Source organism: Squalius cephalus (genome assembly GCF_949319135.1).
Source record: "Squalius cephalus genome assembly, chromosome: 1".
In the NCBI taxonomy this organism is placed as follows: domain Eukaryota; kingdom Metazoa; phylum Chordata; class Actinopteri; order Cypriniformes; family Leuciscidae; genus Squalius; species Squalius cephalus.
In genome coordinates, this window is record NC_137122.1 from 12,622,577 (window position 1) to 12,638,585 (window position 16,009).

At 41.5% G+C, this 16,009-nt stretch overlaps 1 protein-coding gene across 1 annotated transcript; it reads left to right on the forward strand.

The window, feature by feature from the left end:
• The first annotated feature begins 1 nt into the window (after position 1).
• LOC307163755 (uncharacterized protein) lies at positions 2-9,267 on the forward strand. Its single transcript, XM_079879985.1, has 3 exons — positions 2-726; positions 8,687-8,783; positions 8,963-9,267. Exons 1-2 carry the CDS (start codon positions 5-7, stop codon positions 8,754-8,756), a joined length of 792 nt encoding a protein of 263 aa, XP_079736111.1. The 5' UTR covers positions 2-4; the 3' UTR covers positions 8,757-8,783; positions 8,963-9,267.
• Positions 9,268-16,009: the final 6,742 nt, after the last annotated feature.

The window sequence follows — 16,009 nt, forward strand, 5'->3', positions numbered from 1 at the left end:
ACACATGATGATCCACACTGGAGAGAAACCTTACAAGTGTTCACACTGTGACAAGAGATTTAGTCGATCAGAAAATCTGAAAAAACACGAGATGATCCACACTGGAGAGAAGCCGCACACGTGTGATCAGTGTGGAGAGAGTTTTGCTTTTAAAAGTTACCTGAAGCGACACATGAAGATCCACACTGGAGAGAAGCCGTTTAAGTGTGATAAATGTGGGAAAGATTTTAGTCGATCTTCATCCCTTAAAGGACACATGAGGATCCACACCGGAGAGAAGCCGTTCTCATGTGATCAATGCGGCAAAACATTTCTCTGGGCATCAGAGCTGAAGAAACACCTGACAGTTCATACGAAGGAGAAGCCGCATTCATGTTCTGTGTGTGGAAAGTGTTTTTCACGGCTGCAAACTTTACATGCACATGAGAAAATCCACACTGGTGTGAGAGAGTACATGTGCTTTGAGTGTGAGAAGACTTTTACTACAGCGGACAGTTTAAAACGGCACCAGAGAATTCACACTGGAGAAAAACCTTACAAGTGTTCACACTGTGACAAGAGATTCAGTCAGTTATCATCTCTGAAAAAACATGAGAGGATCCACAGCAGAGAGAAGCCACACACGTGTGATCAGTGTGGGAAGAGTTTCTCTTTTAAAACTAAACTGAAGCGACACATGAAGATCCATGCAGTGGAGAAACCACATCAACACAGTCTGAGATCACAGTAAGTAGTTTATGTTCATGTGCTGAGCAGGGGCGTAGCACCAAATTCTGGGCCCTGTATACTCTCAATGTCAGTGGGCCCCCTACACATGCCATTGTACGATGCGGGTTAGCAAAATGAAAATTCAATTTTGAATGAATTTTTTTTTTAATTATTTGAATATAAACAAGGAAAAATAGTGTTTAAATCTATAATCAAATCAGATTATAGTAATGACTGGTTCTTTCATTCACCACCTGAATTGATGCATTTGGCCTACTTGTGCTCAAATACCTTTAAACCTTAGGCTACATCGGGTTTGTGTACTAACATTTTGATCCATGATACTGATGCAAGTTTTAAATTAAAAACATTTATTTTTGAACAGGAGAACACGAGACAACTGTACCCTCAGAAACCAATCAAATAAGCTAAGCCTGCCATAATGAAAAAAAAAGTCAACTATAAAAAAATAAATAAAAGTCAAATGAGATGTAATCTACATCCCAGTAAATCCCCACTGACGAGTCTTTTTGTTTGCGAAATCAGTGATGAGATCTGTAAAGTCCAACTGTTTTGCCAATTGGCTTTCAATTGACAGAATGGCGAGGCTGTTTAGTCTATCCTGGCCCATTGTTGATCTCAGGTAGTTTTTTACTAGTTTTAACTTGCTGAAAGCCCGTTCACCTCCTGCAACTGTGACAGGAAGTGTGCAGAAAATCCTTTAAACAATGCAAAGCTCTCCAAAAATGCTCTGCAGCTGCATCTTCCAGATGGCATTGAGGAGCTCAAGAGAGGACAGAGTTTTTGAAAATGTAGCATCATAAATGGTGCGGAAGTGTAGCACTTCATTTTCAAATTTTTCTGAGATATCCGTGTCATACATTTTTGCCAGTGTCTGGCATGCTTCTTTTATCTGCTCTGCAGTCATATCTGTCAGCTTCAGAAAAGGTGCAAATGTTTCACATATCTTTGCTGTGGTCTGAAATCTGGCACTCAATGCACTGATGATGCTATCCATTGCAACAAAAAATATTTTGTTCCTGAATGCATTTTCTGCACTGTCTTCAGTAGTTGCATCTTCTTGTGTCATCTCATCAGGCATGCGTTTCCTTTTGCGCTTCCGTCTCTCTTCAGTCCGAAAATGATCAGGGACACCCATTGTTTGCGCTACTAGGGAGGCCTCTGCAAGCAGTGAGTCCCATCTATCACGAAGAGCCTGCATTTCCTCTTGTAGTGCCTTGATGTTTGCAGCCTGAACATCCAGAGAAATATCTCCTGGCTGAAGAATTACATTTCGGTTTTCAATGCACTGCAAAATCTTTACCCACACAGTGAGCAGGACGATAGCGTCAAAGGTCTTGAAATAACTTATCAAACCATTTGCCTCAGACTTGGTTTCACTTGCTAAACTGCAGGTGGCTAAGACACATTCCAGTGCCTCAAGGATGGAGGGCAAGTGCACTGCCACAACTCGCACTGCAGCAATGCGGGCACTCCATCGAGTGTCAGAGAGACGATGAAGAGAGAACCCTGTCTTTTCTTTCAGGATTGCCCATCGCTCTGGGCTAGCACTGAAAAGATTATAGAGACGGTTTACAGAGCCAAAAAATGTTGCAACCTCTGGACATGACTCAGCTGCATGGACACCAACCAGGTTGAGGGTGTGGGAAGCACAGGGAGAGAATGTAGCAAGCGGATTGACTTTTAAAATCTGAGCTTGTACTCCTTTCACCTTTCCAGACATGTTGGCTCCATTATCATAGCCTTGTCCTCTACAGTCTTGTAAAGGTATGCCACTGGACTGCAACACTTCTAGAATCATTTCAGAAATTTCCTGGCCTGTCTTTTTGTGAAAATCTTTGAATTCAATAAACCTCTCAACTATCTTCCAAACACCGCTGTCTTCTTTGTCTTGATGTACATATCGTATCAATAGCACATTCTGTTCTGTATGAGATATGTCTGGTGTGATATGACAGAGTAATATATTGCATCTTCTCTTTCTTTCAGGATAGTGTTGAGCACTCTCTTGCCACAGATCTCAATGAACTCGTTCTGGGTGTCTGGACTTAGGTAGTGAGTTAAACGTGACCCTTTCTTTTTTTGCCTTACTTTATCTAAGTGTTCTTGTAAGAGGGGATCATAATGGGCCAACAACTCAAGTGTTCCAAGAAAATTGCCATTATGTACATCATCCAAATGTGAGGTTTTGCCTCTGAATGCAAGATTTCTTGAAGCTAAATAAAGAGTTACATCTAAAAGCCTCTCTAAGATCTTGGTATGCTTCTCTGATTCTGCCTGGAACTGTTTTTGAAGGTGCCCATCAACTCCTGTAGCTACCAATAATGAGTGCTGAAGGCTTTTCCATTTTACATAGCACTGCTTATGGGGAGTGTGTGTCTCATGTTCAGGGAACTTTCTATACATTTTTTGCCATTTGATGTCTGCCAACTTAAGTCCATCCTTGCTGTTCAGTGCATTTTTAGATGGCCTAGTCTGCTCATGTGAGAACAGAAGGCATGGGATACAGAATAGAGCATTTGCACTGTCACTGTGAATCAGCCAGTCCCTCCTAATCTTCTCCCGCCCATTGGCCGACTTAACGTATTGAAGATAGCTAGGGAATGCTTTGCCGTCCTTGTCTTTGTAGTAGTAGTAGTAGTAGCCTTTATTGTCACTAGTCACAAGTACCAGCGAAATTAGCCATCAACCTGTCCATACAAAACATACATACAATATGACAAGGGGGTAGACAGGACAGGAAGACAGAGCATTGAGGAAAAAAATACAGCATAACATGAGGAGAGGTGAGGAGAAAAAAAGGCAACCCCCAGACTATGCTCCTGTAAGGAGTACAGTTTGGGAACAGTAAAAAACACCTCAGCAACATTTGCACATAATCAGTACACAACATGAACACACAAGACTTGCAACAGGGGAGGGGAGTGGGGGATGGAGGTAACCCAGCACAGGCAAGCAGCCATCCGGTCCTGCAGCCATTCTCGGCGCTGGTCACAGACCCGCCTGTCAGACTGGTGGTACAAAGCGTCGAAGGCGAGGGATTGGGGGTGGGGGGGGGTGATTGCATATCTGTATATATGTAAGAGTTTGTGTATGTGTAGGCCTGGAGAGTCGCTACGCCTGGCATCCTAATCTAGGTGCCTCAGTCCGCAGGATGTCATAGCGATACACAGCAGTTGCCATGGAGACAACCTTGGTCAGGTCCCAGACAGAGTCAACAATCAGCAGGTGTCAGTGGGGAGTGGGGGAAGGAACGCAAGAGCGTCTCGCTGCAGTGCTCATCCGGAGGAGTTGTTGTTCCAACAGCAGGCCTCGGCCAAGGCCACTGCTGATAGAGGGGGGCCGAAAGCAGATAAGATTGGGGTTGTTTGGTCTCTGGACGAGTAGCCGCATTCCAATTTACACAGCTCCTGGTCCATCTTAGTCTCCGAAACGATCCATTTTCCTTTCCAAAGCTGTGAGCTTCTCCATGATGTTATCCATATAGTGGTTCATATTCACAGTCTGAGTGCTGACAGCTCTGCCCACTGCTTCAATCATCACGGGCAGCCTTGTGGGGTTTTGGACAGCTGTCACCGTTTTCTTAATTCCTCGATAACCCAGGGCAATGCCTAATCCAAACAGCAGAAAACCTGTTATCATGGTTCCGAATAGGTAGATATCTTCAATGTCCTCCACGGAAAGAGCCGCCAGACACACGACCCGCCACCTCTCCCACGCGTCCATCGTGTAGCCAGCTGCGAACGTCCCGGCAGGGCAGTTAGGTTCCCCCGAACCCAAGCTTCTCGTCGAGAAGATGGTGTCAATTGCGTTGAGAGACCAGTTGATCAAATCCATAATTTCTTAGTTTGTAGAGCAGTGTAGAGAGAGTCTCTCAAAGTACATACAGGACAGTAGACGAGACGAGAGCAGCAAAGCAGGGGAGATAAGGGACAGGAGGGGAAGAAAATGCGACCGCCTTCGTTGAGAGCCAAAGAGAAGCGCCACTTTGGGTGCCACTTTGGTCAGGTCTCCACTTTGACTAGCCAGTCTGCAGACTAGAGTATCTCTCTGCTGAGCAGTTAGCTTCTCTGGCCACAGTCCTGGGTCCTCTGACAACTCCTCTTTTCTCCTCATTTCCCTCACTTTGCCCTTCCTTTTCTCTCTCCCCAGCCTCTTCATTTCCCTCACTTTGCCCTTCCTGTTCTCTCTCCCCAGCCTCCTCACTACTCTCAAATACATCTACAAGTATGAAATATACATTATTTATGTTAGCCTCAACCTTATTGTAGTCTCACATGTAATAATTCATCCTACTTGATAATAGTACTATAATAGTAGTATAATAATAGTAGTAGTATGTAGTAGTATGATAATAGTAGACTGCTGCTCATTTCAGTTGAAACTGCTACAGCACATGATTGCTGGTAATAACTTAAAGTTGCCTCTATGAGCTCACCTTCTCTCACATCATCAGACTCGCACCCTGCCTTGTCTTCTGCATCAAGTGCAGAACTATCTACATCAACAAGCACAAAAAATAGGTATTAGCCTCTTAACGTACAAAAAAACCAACCTACTTGTTAAAGCCAGCTCACTTTGTATTAACGTACAAAAAAACCAACCTACTTGTTAAAGCAAGCTCACTTTGTATTCCAAGAGCCATTTCAGTGCAAGATAAAGCGCTAAAAATATTTAAACATGTGATTAAGCATTGCGTATTATGTTGACAGTTTGGACTAAGCTTTAGGCGGTCAACCAAGTGTCCAAGTACCCACAATAGGGCGCTTAACAGACCTTGAAATCTACCATTACGAACAAGTACAAAGATAACATAACTATTAATTGGTAGGGTTGCAAAGGGTAGGAATATTTCCGGTAAACTTCCAGTAAATTTCCAGAAACTTTCCATGGGAAGTTAAGCTGGGGAATTTTGGAAATATTCAAATTTGAAAATTTTCCATAAAAATGATGGGAATTAAAGGAAATTAATAGAAATTAACTGGAATTTGGTGATAATTTCAACAAACTATCATATCCAAACATAAATATCAAAAATTAGTTTTTTAAATAGTAAAACAATGTAAACAACATGATCTTTTATCAGATTTATTTTAGAGTAGAACTTTAAAACTTTACTTAACAATTAATTCTTCCACGGAATAACAAAAACATGAATGTTGAGTAAAATATTACTCATCATTACACTTTATGTAGTTTGCAAGCTCAAGTGTGTCCTCAGAACTCCAGGGTTGAAGAAATCATCAGTGCATGTGATGGAGGAATGCACAGTGCATGTAGGGGGCGTGGCCTCAATAGCCCTGCAGTGTGCATGTGATTTTAATAGCAGAGACATTTAAGTGTGCTGCATTAAATCTGCTTGTTTTAGCCAAAATTATGCTACAATATATTTTCCTCAACTATATTTAAGTTCCCTGTTAAAGGAATAACCTTTCAGTTTTGTAAATTCCTATTAATTCCCTTATATTCCTGTTAACTCCCATGGAAATTTTCCAACTTTGAAAATTCCCAGAATTTTGCAACCCTATTCATTGGCTTTGATAACATCATGAATTTATTGAGCATGCATTGACTATAGCTTTTAAGCACAGCACTGTGCTGCAATGCTAGGGCTTTTCACCAAACAAAAATGATAATTTGCTTTATTGCTCAAATCAATATTACCTGTGTGCACTTGAGAACACCGTGATATTGGTAGGCACATGTGCAGAAATATAGGCAGATAATTTATTAAGGAGTTTGAGAATATATCACACATTATAAGCAATAGTAGGGCTAGTAACTTTACACTGTGCTGCCACTCTTTCCACCACTCCAATAGCACTAGGCAATAGCACACACATTGAATCAAAAGGCTTACTTATTTAAGGTAAACAACTCACAATGAGCAATGATCTCACCTTGTCTTTCCTCATTTCTGCTCTCAGTCTCAGCCTCATCTCCAGAACAGCAGCCAGAACTGGCCAGTGCTGCTACTGCTGGTGTGTCAGAACCACTGGTTGTTTCTGAAACTGGTGTCCAGAGTGTCTGGCACTGAGTTCATTCTCTCAGTTGGTGTTATCAATATATTTTGAAATGAATAATGACATCAATTGGAGGGCCCAATTAATTCGAATTAGGCTACAAAAAAAAAATAAAAAAATTACAAAAAAATAAAAAAAAATTGATGGGATTTCAAAGGGCCCTCTCCCTAGACGGGGCCCTGGGTAGTCAGGTCCACTTTTCCCCCCACTACCACGCCCATGGTGCTGAGCAACAAAGTCTCTTCTGTGTAAGTTAGACACACATCACTCTATAGCCAAATCTCTCCTCTCCACCTATAGCCGGTGTGTGGTGAGCACAGGACACTTTGTTGATTGATTGAAATCTATTAACTTTTGTTCAATCAGCAGGAGTCTGTAATTTGTCAGTTCAGATCAATGCAAAAAACAAATTTGCTCTCTGACAGTAGGTGGCGCTCATGTAAAAGCAGAAATAAAGCACTATACAGGGCTCTAGACTGCGAGTAAATGGTCACATTTTGCAACTTTTTTTCCTGCTGGTGCGAGAGAGGAGTTTGGAGTTATGTTTAAAAAAAAGTATTGGTTCTTCCAATCTTTATAATGCAGTGAATTGCGGTTTCTGTTTTGAAATCCATAAAAGTGCATTTTTCCATCATAAAGGTGCTCCACACTTCTCCGGGGGGTTAATAATACACCTAGGATGACTTAAGGGTGAGTAAATCATGTGCTAATTTTCATTTTTTATTGAAATATCCCTTTAATTCAGTATGAATAACATCGCAGCAAGATCTAGTGAGAAAGCATTTGAATTCAGAGCAGTATTAACAACACAACACAGAATTCTCTGTTATTAACCATATACTGTAGATCAGATCAAACAGCACTGACTTGGAAGCCAGGAGAAGCATTGTGCCATGAATGAACACGGTTCAAGAAGTTTTAAGTAATATGGCTTTTAAGTCCACAAATCACAAATATTCCCTATGGATTTAATGTAGTAATGCTAACTGTAACCATGGTATTGTGGCAGAAATAGACAAATGTTTTTACATGATTCATTTCAGGGTTTGTACATCATTTTGAGAGTAAAATTCAAGCACTAATCGAGGACTTTCAAGTCAATCACACTTTTTCCAGCTCTTATTTTTTTTTATATTATCCAGTTTTAATGTTATTTTTAATGTGATGACCAAAACCATGATTTGTTCATGCTTCAAAGATTGTCCCTATTTGTAAAACTAAACGTTTCAAAGTGTAGGAAAACTTATACTTGGCAAACCAACATATTTATTTAAGAATTTGAAATTAGCACTATAAACAGTAGATGGCGGCAGAGGACCGCTTATTGACTTATAAGCCATTTCCACTCCATAATAGTTTTTTCTAGGGCTGCCACTTATGACTATTTTTGTATCGATTAATCTATTGACTAATTTAGTAAAACATTGTATATAAACATGACAATAAAAAAATGACAGTAAATATTAGTAATAATAATAACAGCAATAATAAGTCTGAGAAAGTCAGCATGTTCTGGATGTCAATATATCCACATGTTCTGGGCTTCTGTTCAGGACAGCTAGATGAAAATATTAAACAGAGGACATCAAAAGACATTTTAAATCAAAGTAAAGTAGGGCTGCAGCTATCAATTATTTTAGTAATTGAGTATTTGACCAATTATTCCACCGATAAATTGAGTAATCGAACAAAAATGTGGTAGCAAAGATAGATCCAAGTGAAACAACAGCCTTTAAAATACAAATATATGATAACAAGCAATAATTGGTTCAAATAAAGTATCAAAGTAAGTAATCATTTGGGTTTGAAAAACACTGTTAAGTTACATGATCAAGGTCACTATTTTTTTTAACATGTGATTAGCCTTAGTACTTGAAATATTGATTATTCCTCTCGTATCATGTCTGTTAGAAATGAAACTTGTTCGTTTTTAGCAGAACTGCCAGAGAGCATCTGGAAGGAGAGGACGGAGAGAACGCCAGTGATCCAGAACCTGCAGAATGAAACATCATGATACTGAAGAACAAAGAGGTTGGTGTTTATTCTTGATTCCTCATTCATTCTTCATGATGAAGAACATGCTGATGCTCACCAGATTTACATTGTTTAATGACCAAACTAGTGATTTATGACACAAATCATCTTCATGACATTAAAATTTCACGTTTGTCTCTCATTTAAAATCTCACATAATTTAATGTTTCTTTTAGACCTGATGGACGCGAACGAGAAAGGGAAAACAGAAGCCAAAAAAACTCTTCACATGTAAATCAAGTCTGAAGATTCTCATGAGGATCCACAGCGGAGAGAAACTTTACACATGTGATCAATGCGGGAAGAGTTTCACTCGGGCCTTCGTTCTGAAATCACTTCTGCCTTCTCATTCAGAAGAAGAGCACCAGAAAAATTACACCAGAAAAACACTTTCATGTTCAGGAGCTGAAGAAGAGGCTGTAACACTTTCAACAGAGACATGAATCTGATATTAATTTGAACTCATTCATTGTTTTTCAGAGATCAGTCTCATTAGTTTTAATTTGCATTAATTTTTATACTTCAAGTTATGATGGATTAAACTCATTATAATTTTATCAACAGCTTGTTGTTATTGTCCAATTTTATTGTCTGCTGTTTCTTCTTGCTTCAGGAATATTTACATAATTTTCAGTTCTGAAAGCCAAGTATTACGTTTGTTTCTGGGGCTTCCCAGCAAACACAGAACGTTCCCCTAACGTTAGTTTTTGGTTCCTGTCTTTTTATTGTTTTGGGAACTAAATAATATTATTCTAGGAATGCTCTTTTTATTTATTTTTTTGCAACAATAAAATAATGTTCCCAGAAGGTTGCAGGATAGTTATTTTTAACAACAAAGACATTTTTAATTTTAACATAGAAATTAGTTACCAAATATAGAACGTTCCCCAATGGATATTGTTTATATAAATATGTAAACTAACTTTCCAATTAAAATGCTGCAGATGTTTTGTATAATGACCTGTACAGAGCTCTGAAACTAGTTTATGCAGCATTTAATAAAATTTAGCAATTAGTTAAATCCAAGTAGCCTGACTACGTCAGACTTCTTACTTCTGCTCAATTTCATTTCGCTTCTGTAGTCAGTCTGAGACAGCGTAATAGCTTTCCGTTTTCCTCCGGCCTGAAAACAGCCAGGCCAATCAACGAACAGAGGGCGGGCTGAGAGCCGTGACGTAGACACTGATTGTACCGTGGATGCGTAGATTTTTACTTCACATAATCTGCAAAAGTCGTTCACAGCCATGTTCACTCCGGTATTTCGCTCGATGGTTTAGTTTTTGCATCATACATGTGTTTACAGTGGAAGTTAGATGCGGCTGAGCATGCGCATAACGCACGCCATAACCAAACGTTATGTGATTGGCTTACGGGTAACCAATGATTTTAAACTTCAGACAAGCGCCCCCCGCGAGAGAGAAAACACTTCTCTATTATGCCATTCCAGACTCTGTCTACGAAGCAAAGCGAAGTAGCAGAGTTTGGTATTACCAGGCTAAAATCCAAGCGCATTACATTGTGAATGTGAAAAGCACAGAAATCATAAAATCTTGGGTTTGTTTATATCTACATTTACTGCTCCTCTGCTCTGCACACGCTTCTCCAACACGTTTTGTTGTACACAGTGCAGTGTTTCCGGGATCTACGTCAGAACTCTGCCTCGTTATTGGCCAGTTCTGCGTCAGGATAGTCAGGATAGTCTTGACCACTATTTCAAGGACAATTTAGAAGGAAACAAATAAAAAGCTTTTATGTAACTCAAATAAAAAAATTCTTTCCACAAATAGGCCTATAATTATTTTTTTATTATTATTATTATTCCATAATATAATGAGGGCCCAGTTGTGCAGACCGGACAAGCATCCAGGGCGCAATTATCAGGTGGCCAGGGCAGATCAGACAGTCCATCGGATGGTAATAATTCACAGTAATAATATGCTCACATTATTAGCACGTTATAAATATTAGTTTAAACGTTTAATAGCAGTTGGCCAAATTAAGGCAGTCGGGTTCTGCAAATGAAATAAATTCACTTGAGTTTTAATTTAGAGCATGATTTTTATTTTATTTTTTTACAGCAACACACTGTAGATTACAGTAAAGAACTGCACAATTAACAGTGAATTATATTGCCAGTATTTACCATTAATTTACAGGTCAATATAGCTCGATATAGTCTCTTTTATTCCATTTTGCCTTCGGGTGGCGATTCTCATCCCAAAAGACAATTGATGGAAAGTACTTCAATTTGGAAAGGGCCAGCTGCAGGCACTGCTGGACGTCCTGACCAGCTGCCTCAAGTTGTAGCGCCCTTTTGAAGGTGTGTGGGTACTTGAAAGCATCCCGCTCCACCAGGTCCTTGCTGAAATCGCTGACGGTCCTGCACCCGACTAACTTTCCAAACAAAGGGGGGGTCTGCTCTTTAAGTGAATGGATTGGCATACGATTATTACGTTCGTGCAAGTCACTTAAAAGGACTTGCACCAGGGATTCACCAATGATGAGTGGTGGTGCCTTCAGTGAATCGGTCAGCGGGAATATCCTCATCACTCTCATCTGTTGAACTGGGTCATTGAACCAGGTGCTCAGCGGTGGTGGACATTCTCCCACGCTTGCACTTTCTGCTGGAGACAATCCAAGAAAGCCTCTCGTTTTGGTTAAGCTGTTTGGGTTAGTTCCATTCGTGCCAAAGCTCACAGAGAATGGCACTGAAGCTCTGTTGTTTGGCTTTCCAAAGAAAAGCTCTTCGAGAGCCAGCTCAACTTGGAAGGCAGTCCAACTGTTCATATACCCTCCCTGTCCTTTGCATTCGATCAGTAGATTAAACAGGCTTTGAGTGAGGCATTCTGCAACAGGGTGGATAACATGCCGCAGTCCCAATTTTTGTTGGTTGTCTTTAAAAACAAGTATCATTGGAAAATCTTGCAGAAGGGCGTAGATGTCTGCTTCGTCATAAAAATCACGTGCTTCAATTCTTTCTGGGATGTTATCCTTAAGCAGAAAGCCTGCCTCCATTCTGGTATAGACACGGCATTTGGTTTTGTCAGCAAGGTCCGGCATGTAATCCACATAATCCTTTGCATGCTTCAACAGCGATTGGCTGTGCTGTGGATTATGCAGACCACATGTTGCGATTATTCGATTGACAGGGTGCTTTGTCGCGTTTCCCACATGACAGTGAGGTGTCGTTGCGTATAGTTGTACAAAGTTTAAATCAGCATTTGGCTCCATTCCACTGAAAACTATCTTTAGACTGGGCTTGATTGTAATGGGATACTGGTCCAGGTTCGACTGAAAGTTGCTCGCCTCAGGGATCCCGTATGCAGTGAATAAGGACCCCCTGTGTCCAACCACCTGTTGCAGTCCATGCCGTGACTACATCATCTCCATGCAGTAGTCTTTCGGACGGATGGTGCAGAGATGGATTGAATGCTTGTTACAGTATGTCGATCATTTCCGCAAGCTCGATGGGCTCGGGGTCCTTTTGTCCAAATTTGGTCAGTGTAACAACAAGGGATTGGTCTGTATTTGAATCGACTTCCCCTATTGCCTCCATCAGTAGTTGTAGGACAAATGCTTGATCCTGTTTCAAGATGTACATCCGTCCCAGATTGTAGCTGTTGTTCTTCATTATTGTTTCACGTTGTTTCTGTTCTGGTGGCAGATTCTTAACTTTTTCATCAAACACATGAAAGACCGTGTTGATTGTACCTAGGGCATTGGCACGGGCGGCATTTTCTGACTGAAAAACTATGCCAGGGTGAGTGTGTTGAGCGGACAAGATATGCCACAAAATGTCCTCCATCCACAAAGGCCAACACAGTGCCATAGGTCTTATGTAGTGCAGAGAATCCAGCACCGCTGTATGTGTGGAGTTGGAGATGTTTTTTCAAAATGTGCCAGTGGTTTTGCAGACTGGGCATCAAAACTTTTCCCACAAAGAGATAGTGTAGCCGGATTCTCAAAGCAGACATGTTCTTGATCTGGATAACAATGCCATCAAAGTCATACTTTTTACGGCATGGTTGGCTTGTTGCACTGTTGTTGGGAAAATGGGAATGGTGAGGTCTTCATTCTGTAAGAAGTCGTTCACAAAATTGTGTGCATACATAGCATCCAGTAGGTTTTTGGTGTTCTCCTCAGAGGAGTCGCTGAAGAGGTACCCATACAGGAAATCCAGTTCTTCATCAGTGTAGTCTTGTTGTCCAAGGTTAGCCATTATCTGAAAAAGATTTAAAAAAAATAAGAAAGTTTAATTCAAAGAGCAGGAATAGTCATCAAAAACTGTTCACATACTGGAAAGAATCATAACGAGAAAGGTACATTGAAAGATTACTTTAAGAGCACTGAAACGCACAGTAAACATGAAAAGCATGACCTAACTTCAAAAGTGCAAGAAATTTGGAAAAAGAACCAGAATCAGGAACCAATTAGCAGATAAGAACATCTCAGAGATGTTCAGATATGTTGAGAATGGCCTAGTATCTCCAGAACTTCATGGAAGTCAAATACCAATGACATGTTATGTAATAAGTGGTTTACTACAATGAATCAGAGTAAAATTCTCTCCAAGAGTCAGTCAAGTCAAGACCACCATCTTAACCTTCACAGATTACCCTAAGAAAGCCGAGTGCCCCTCTGCAGAAAGACCCCTCCAGAAAAAGTGTCCAGCTAACATATGAAGAGTTCAGATGCAAAAGCCTTTAAGTGCCATCTGAAATTTTCTTCTAAAATGATGATTTTGATCAAGCTCGTATATTTAAGTTCAGTAATTTCACTTAAATGCCAATGCAAATGACCTATTAATTGTCATTTAAGTGAAATTACTTAACTTAAATATACAAGCTTTATAAAAATGATCATTCTAGAAGAAAATTTCAGATGGCACTTAGAGGCTTTTGCATCTGAACTCTTCATATATACACACTTCCTTGTATCAAATATGGTAATGCATTCTATAGATTAATTTGAGAAATAGTTTGTACCATGTGACTTTATTGAAATAGCATTCTCTGTTGCATCAGCCTTCCTTTAAGTAAAGCCCTGCATTTCAGCCCGAGCCCGATGGGCCCCGACTTTTTTAAGCCCCTCGGGCCTTTTTTGGGTTATCCTTCTTTTTATATTTTTAGACATTAATTATAAAATATATGAGAAGTTGACGTCGACGATAGAAAAACAAACATAGAAAGAAAGACATTTAGTAACCTCATAACTTTCATAATTACAATTACACTGACATATGATTGACATGACAGTCGCACGCACGCACGCACACAGAAGGTTTCCCGTCAGTGGAACCAACGATTCACCTCGTGCAAATAATGGAGAATAAGAGAAAAATCGCGAGTGATAGAAGAGAGGACTGGGTTAAAATCTTCCACTGTGGATGCTATTCTTGTTCTCCACGATGCTCTGTAAGAGACTGTTCTAACTTTTCGTTTGATTGGACTTTATTTTCGTTTAACTGTTGGAAACTAGCCTACTGATGTTTTTCGTTTGATTGGACTTTATTTTCGTTTAACTGTTATAAACTAGCCTACTGATGTTTTTCGTTTGATTGGACTTTATTTTCGTTTAACTGTTGGAAACTACTGGAAAAAATAATGGCCATGTTCTGTGGTGCATTTTTAAGGTTAGACAACCTGCAAGTTTGTTTTTGATTTATTTAATTTAATTTGTTTAGATTGACTATTGTTCATTTCGTTTGCGAGCGCAGCCTGAGCCTGCCTCTGTCACGGTTCATGAATTCACTGGTTTCTTCGTGTCTCGTGTATTTGTTGTTCTGTGTGTGTGGGTGTGTGTGAGTGGGCGTGGCTGCTCGTTCAGCTGATCAGCACTCCACCTGATCTCATTCCCCTCACCAGCTGCTGTCAATTATTTCTGCTATAAAGACTCATCGCACTCTCCTTTCCCTGTCAGATCGTTGGTTTTGGTGTCCTCAGTGTTTTGTCGTCGTCAGCCATTCCAGTTCCTGTTCCAGTTCCTGATCGTGTCCTGTTCGGTGTTTTCGTGGTGTTCGTCGTGTTGGATGTTCACTTCACTGGATGCACCGTCACCTGTCTTCACCACCAAGTGGTGGTGGCACGACCATCAAGTCCCTGCGCCACCACCCACACCGTCCGCTCCCCCAGTTCCACCACCAAGCGTCTCTCAGTCAGAACCCCGTCTACCGGTCCCTGAGCCCTACAGTGGTGAGCCGAATTTTTGCAGAGCATTTCTAACACGCTGTACTATGCATTTTTCTCTGCAGCCCAGAACATTTGCCACCGAACAAAGCAAAGTGGCATTCGTACTCACACTGCTGACTGGGAGGGCAGCTCTGTGGGGGACGGCGGTGTGGGAGAATCAAGATCCGTGTTGTGCCTCGTTCCAGACACTCGCCGCCGAGATGAAGATGGTGTTTGACCGCGCGGTCGCGGGAAGAGAAGCAGCACGAACCCTGGCGGATCTCAAGCAGGGAGGCAGATCCGTATCAGATTATGCCATAGAGTTCCGGACCTTGGCGGCTGAGTGTCAATGGAACGAGGAAGCGCAGTGGGACATGTTCCTGCATGGGCTGGCTGACCGCGTCCTAAGAGAAATCTACGCCTTGGATTTACCCGCTACACTCAACGGACTCATCGACCTGGCGCTTCGCGTGGATTCTCGTCTCTCTCGTGTGGAGCGGATGAAGTTACCGGTTCGGGCTTCTACTACCGTTGAGACCACGCAAGCCAGCGGCGGGGACGCGGTCAGCCCCGTCTACGATCACGAGCCCATGCAGGTCGGGCGAGCTCGGCTTTCCCGGGAGGAGATGGAAAGGCGGAGATCCCAGGGCCTTTGCCTGTACTGTGGAACTGCTGGTCACTTCGCTTACAACTGCCCGGTAAAAGGGCAAGCCCGGCAGTAAATCTGAGGCTACTGTCGGGTGGGATCTCCGCTGAGAAGACCTCATCAACATCAACTCTCCTCCCGGTAAGACTTAGATGGTCAGCCAACACTCACGACTGTCTTGCACTTTTGGATTCCGGGGCAGAAGGTAACTTCATGGACTACACATTCGCTCACAAGATTCACGTTCCCCTGTTACCACTCACCCGTTCCATTGCTGTTCACGCCCTCAATGGTCAAGCCCTTCCCACCATTGCATTCACCACTGGACCCATTACACTTACAGTATCCGGAAATCACACAGAGACTACCTCATTTTACATCCTGGACTCCCCCCTTGCACCTGTTGTTCT

Excerpts from the sequence above, each read along its gene's own strand:
- LOC307163755 (XM_079879985.1), top strand. The coding sequence starts at position 5 with ATGATGATCCACACTGGAGAGAAACCTTACAAGTGTTCACACTGTGAC. Across the intron at positions 727-8,686 it reads CAACACAGTCTGAGATCACA|CAGAACTGCCAGAGAGCATC; the intron begins GTAAGTAGTTTA and ends GTTCGTTTTTAG.